The following is a 5611-nucleotide window of genomic DNA, read 5'->3' as shown; positions in this document are numbered from 1 at the left end:
CAAAAGGTTCGATAACTAGGAGAATTATTCCCGAACAACATGTAGTACTGTACTTCATGTTATCTTTTGATGCAGTCATCGAGCTCTCATGGTCAATTTAATAAAGCACATTTTACTTCCCCTTAATAATTGCAGTATCCAAACATGTATGTTGATATCAGGTACAGATATGGAATGTTTTAGTTGTTAAACACCTTGAATGTACATCATTACACTGCCATTTCTGACTTTCAGTCTTTAACAGAGAATAAATCACAGAAAACACTTTTAGTAAGGTCACTTTTTTATTTCCATAATACAACACTGAATGAATATAATGAATGCATGCAAATTGAAAGAAATCTAATATAACCTAACAATGGCTGGAATATTGGTCATATTGGTTAATCAAAAGTTTACATTGTAAGTGTATCCATGTAATCTATGAGATATTCTTATCTTAAACATGTATACTGTGATATTATGACTTATCTTCTTGTTCTAGTTTCAGTGTCTGGTTTAGAGGATTTATATCCTGTACCATATTTTTCATAGATGCATTATCTAGCCATCAGGTATTTTTTTGTGTTTTTCTCAGGCCTCAAAAGAATGACAAAACATTTGGGGGCAAAAATGCAGAGCAGCAAGCCAAAACTAGATGCAAGGATTGCAAAAATCTCCACAGCAACAGTGTATTTCCCGGGAGAGCTAATGTACGCAGGGACAAAAGCTATCCAGACCGCACAGAAAATCAGCATGCTGAAGGTGATAAGTTTGGCCTCATTAAAGTTGTCAGGGAGTTTCCGAGCAAGAAAGGCCAAGAGGAGGCAGGTGCAAGCCAACAGACCAATGTAGCTCAAAACCAGAGAGAAGCCCACCACTGAGGACATGGCACACTCAAGGGTGACCTTTAACCCTGGAATAGTCAAGTCAGCTTGAGGCACAGGGGGGCTGAGGGACAGCCAAACAATACAGATGAAAACCTTAATGAAAAAAAACATTGCACAATGTTAGGGTACGGCAAGTACATTTTTTCATCGTGTTATTAAATAGATGCTTTGCAAATCTGACCTGGATACAGGAAAATAGGCAGACACTTCCTCTCTGTTGGCCTGGGCCAAACCACTTCATTAAGGATCCAGCACCAGGCCGAGCTGAGCGGAAAGCTGCAAGAACTACTATGGTCTTGACTTTAAGGCAGGAGACACAAAGTACAAAGCTGATCCCAAATGCTGCCTGCTGGAACCGACAAGTCCACACTGATGGACGACCAATGAACACCAGAGAGCACAGGAAGCAGAGCTTCAGCGACAGGAGAAGCAGGAAGCTCAGTTCTGAATTGTTGGCTCGCACCTGCAAATAGGAATTGGTATTGAATTGGTAATAAAAAGGCTAGAACATTAACAGCACAGAACAGATTCATTTAAAGTATTTTAAACATATATTTTCACACCAAGGAATGCAGCATTATATTATTTTAGAGTGAATATGCTGTCCTACAACTGCAAATTACAAATGAGTTTTACAAAATGTACTGTTTCTCTGTCGCTTTAGTCTGGTTTCTTACCATAGGTGTTTGACGGTAGTAAATAAAAACTACAAACACAGCTGTTGTCACAGAAACACCAGACACAGCTACTGTGGCCAGGATAAAGCCCAATGTTTCATTAAAGGAAAGGAAGTCCAGCTGGCGAGGGACGCAGGCAGTTCGTTTAGCATTAGACCAAAACTCAGATGGACAACGCTCACAGATAAGGGAACCTGGGGAGGAGTAGGAAACATAGGAACACTGAGGATGACCTGAAATCATATTACAAAGTAAAGAATATTTGATGTGGTTATTTCTTTTTACCAGTGTGAGTGCTTATCTCTCCTTCAGCACAAGGGATACAGTCAAAGCAGCAGATAGGTTCTCCCTTCCTGTTGGCCTTTCGGAAACCTGGGGAACAGCTCTCACTGCACACTGAAACAGGCACCTAAACAACAAGTAAAACCGTATTCTTTAGTACAAAATATATTCTTCTATACATTTGAACTGGAAAGACATTTTAGCCTTGATCAATTTCCCTGTTCCTTTCACCTGATTGGATCCTGTGTTCCACTGAATAGCTGACGGGTCAAGGTTGATGTCAAACCCGTCCACACGTCCAATCAAAACTACTTTGATTGACCCCTCAGGGGTGTTCTGCCAGTTAACAAGGTCGTACTTTGCTGGAGTGTTGCCCTCTTGAAAATAAAACATTTCCCCCTGTGGTGTGGTAAAATTCAAGTTGTTCAAGTGGTGCAACACCTGAAAGCAACACAATTGTAGTAAATATTTCTAAACCTAAAGGTAAATTACACAGCTGCATTTGTCACATAAAAAAACACTTTTACTCTTAATGTCCTCAATTAAAATGTGTTTTGAAATGGACATAGTTGTGTTTACCTCTATGGGTTTGATCTGTTTTGGAGAGGAGCAGGTGGAGCTGATGTTTCCAGGTGAGCTGTCTCTGTTAGGGCAGGACAGAAGGCTGTGGAGGGCGTGGGCTGAAGCATAAACAGCAAGATAAACATTATATGTCACTCTTAGTTGAGAGGTGTCAGTGAAGAGATTCTGCACTTCCTCCAGGGACTCTCTGCCGCTGCACGGTGGAAGTGAAGCTTTCTGAGACAACCGGTCTGTGGGAGACGGTGAATTCGTAGAGAGTGGTGAGGCCCCAGGACTACAACCAAACACCATTTCCCAGAATTCCCATAAGAACTTATCATCAGGTCGTAAAGAGGGATTCAAACTTCTTAGAAAATGTTCAAATCCAGGTATTGCTGAACTTCGAATTGCCACACCAAGAACACCACTAGCCACTTTAGAAGTGATAGGATCTTGAAGCAGATTACCACTGGTGCTCCAAGCCTCACTGGCCAGAAACTGTTTATCAGTCACCTAGTGAAAGCAACACAAAAAGGTATAATGTTCCTCAAATAAGATTAGCTATAATTATTTACAGATTCAGTTCACAATGTAGTTTCAATTGCTCACATTTATGTTGGCGAGTTGCAGAAACAGTTCCCTCACATCTGTATACCAGGTAAAGATCAGAATCACTTTTGCAGTTGAGGCCTGAATTGTGAGGGCTGCTCGTCTAGCATCCATCACAATGTTTTCCCTTTGCACAGTCTCTATGAATGCCAGGCACACCCCTGCCCCCTGTGTCTCCTCCTGAAATACCTGCCATATACAGTCGAAAGGAGCAAAAAACATTAGGTGAATGAAAAGGTTTCAAATATTGTATTTAGGCAGATGTCTTATACAGATGCCATAACATTTATAATAGGACAAAATGAATAACCTTTATTGCCACATGGCCATAATCGTTGTTTGCTATCACTGCTCCAATCCAGGTCCAATTTAGGCGTATTGCAATTTGGGCAATAGCCCGGGCTTGGTAAATATCACTGGGCATTGTCCTGAAGAAGTTAGGATACTGAAGCCTGTCACTTAGACAGGGGCAGCTGGCTGTGTAGCTCATCTACAGTAAAAGATAAAAAAGAAAAAAATATATATATACATAAATAGATGTTCTAAAATCACACACTAGTTTATAATTTTCACAGAGAGAATGTGTTTCTTAAGAAGACTGTGTATGTTGTGAGGGCAGCAAAAGAAATATGAGAAAACTTTAAAAACTTTCCTGTTAAATGTGGTAAATGTTTAACCACAGTGTTTGTGAAAGTTACAATTTAACATTAAGACAACAAATTGCATTTTAAAATCAGAATGTTTAAATTGTGGTTAAACTAAGCAGATGTATATGGTACCTACTAAAGGTATGGAGAGTGGCGCCAGGATTCTTGAGAGTATCATGGCTGTTATAGACGAAGAACCACCAATGATCAAAGGAACAGGCTGATCACCTTATGACATTATAAGACATAATACAATAACTTAACTTGTTAAGGGCTTGGTTCTGTTTTGAACACATTATTGCAGAGTTTCATTTCATTTGCCTATTATTATAAGAGTAGAATTTTCATTAGTACCAAACAATGTTAATGTGTACCTGTTTTTTCTCCGATCCCCTCTCCATACACAGAAGAATACTCTGGCGGAGCTGCTAAATCACAGGTAGCACTGTCTCCTCCAACCAGAGACAGTGCTGCCTGCATGGCCCAGGAGGGTAGGGCACAGCTATCACGAATATGGTAGCCCAGCTTCACACCTGGCAGCAAGCTGTTACTATGATTGATTTCCTCCAGCGCAAACACCATAGCATAAATATACTGTAATGGAAGATATTCCAAACTGCATGAGAGGGATAGAGGAGAACATATCATTCAAATGTGACTGTGAAGATGTGTAATCTGTGTTAAGAATAGGTGATACTTTTCTGTCAACATTAAAGAGATAACTATAACAACATCCTTTTATCAAGAAAAATATATGTGAATGTTTAGACAACAATAATAGTTAACTGCCTATTGAATTGATATGATTATTTTGTCAAATGCATATATATTATACAGTTTACAGTAGATAGAGCAGTTCATAGTTTTACCCAGTGCAAGGTTTGTTGTGTGGCAGCTCGGTGAAGCCGTTGTCTCTAGCTGCAGGATTGTAAAAAAGACTAAAGAGCCCACCAATTACTACATCTCCATCCTTGAACAGACCCTGATCACTCGGTGTGCCCCACTGTGTACAAGTCGCTGTTTGAACCATCTGTAATCCCAGCCTGAGCCCCAGCTGACTGCCCACCAGGAGCAGCAATGCGGCTGAGCACAGCCTCAGAGTGAAGAGCCAGGAGAACCAAGACATGGATGCAGCTGTTTTGGACACAAAGTGTTCAGTTAGATAGATTCTCATTTGCACAACACACATAAAAAAGAGGCATAAGAAACAGTTAACAGTTCCTGAAATTCAAATATAATTAAATCCCTTTTATGCATCATTGAGACATTCCCCTGTAAATATAAATAAATGTCAATGACAAAAAGAATATTACAAGAGATAACACTTGCACTGAATACGTACTTGACAAACTCCCCCTACTCCTCTGCACAACATCGATCTTGGTCTGTCTTTTTATAACATCTGTAAAGCCCATGGTGGCATGATATAAACAGGATGGCACTGAACCGAATAACTTCTCTCAAAGGTGAGAGAAAAACAATTATAAAATGACTGACTGCTGTTTGATACAGAAAGTACAGTATTTGCCTGGAGGGCAGTGACCGCAGATATCCCAATAGAGTTATATTTTAATTCCCAACACTCAGAGCATGAATTCACAGGGCCACACCTCTCACACTTTGGTTCTGTTCTTTCAATTAAAGTTCATCATGACCTTTTGGAAAATGTTTTTGTTGCTAAGATAATTTGTGTGTGTTTATATCTGGAAAAGTTTCCAGAGCACCCATACACTTATTATTGCCAAAGAGAAAAAGTAATGTCACAACAACTCTGCCAATTTCAAAGCAGCCCCAACATCTCAGGAGTGCAACCATAAGCATCATAGGCCTGTCGGAGCATCTTGCGTTCATATGGCCAACACATAGCAGATAGCAACTTATACAGGATAGAAACAGGCCAGTCATCACCATTATGACATTTCAGTGTAGCTGGAAATTAAGGGAACCTGCTACATCTATGTAACTT

General features: G+C 40.0%; 1 protein-coding gene across 1 annotated transcript; it reads right to left on the bottom strand.

The window, feature by feature from the left end:
* Window positions 1-539: 539 nt before the first annotated feature.
* LOC117456999 (extracellular calcium-sensing receptor-like) lies at window positions 540-5060 on the bottom strand. Its single transcript, XM_071205160.1, has 12 exons — window positions 4988-5060; window positions 4515-4779; window positions 4083-4261; window positions 3782-3873; window positions 3309-3488; window positions 2999-3187; window positions 2408-2902; window positions 2060-2269; window positions 1832-1955; window positions 1547-1740; window positions 1051-1332; window positions 540-962 (listed from the first exon to the last, which is right to left on the bottom strand). The coding sequence occupies exons 1-12, from the start codon at window positions 5058-5060 to the stop codon at window positions 540-542; spliced, it is 2706 nt and encodes a 901-aa protein (XP_071061261.1).
* Window positions 5061-5611: the final 551 nt, after the last annotated feature.

The sequence above is a fragment of the Pseudochaenichthys georgianus genome, chromosome 13 (assembly GCF_902827115.2).
Source record: "Pseudochaenichthys georgianus chromosome 13, fPseGeo1.2, whole genome shotgun sequence".
Classification (NCBI taxonomy): Eukaryota; Metazoa; Chordata; class Actinopteri; order Perciformes; family Channichthyidae; genus Pseudochaenichthys; species Pseudochaenichthys georgianus.
This window is presented reverse-complemented; position numbering and strand designations above follow the sequence as displayed.

Bases quoted from the DNA above. Each gene is read 5' to 3' on its own strand.
- LOC117456999 (XM_071205160.1), bottom strand. From the start codon at position 5,060: ATGGGCTTTACAGATGTTATAAAAAGACAGACCAAGATCGATGTTGTG. The intron at 4,780-4,987 runs GTACGTATTCAG...TGTCCAAAACAG, and splicing joins GAGTAGGGGGAGTTTGTCAA to CTGCATCCATGTCTTGGTTC. The intron at 3,188-3,308 runs GTTATTCATTTT...TGTATATGGCAG, and splicing joins ATGGCCATGTGGCAATAAAG to GTATTTCAGGAGGAGACACA.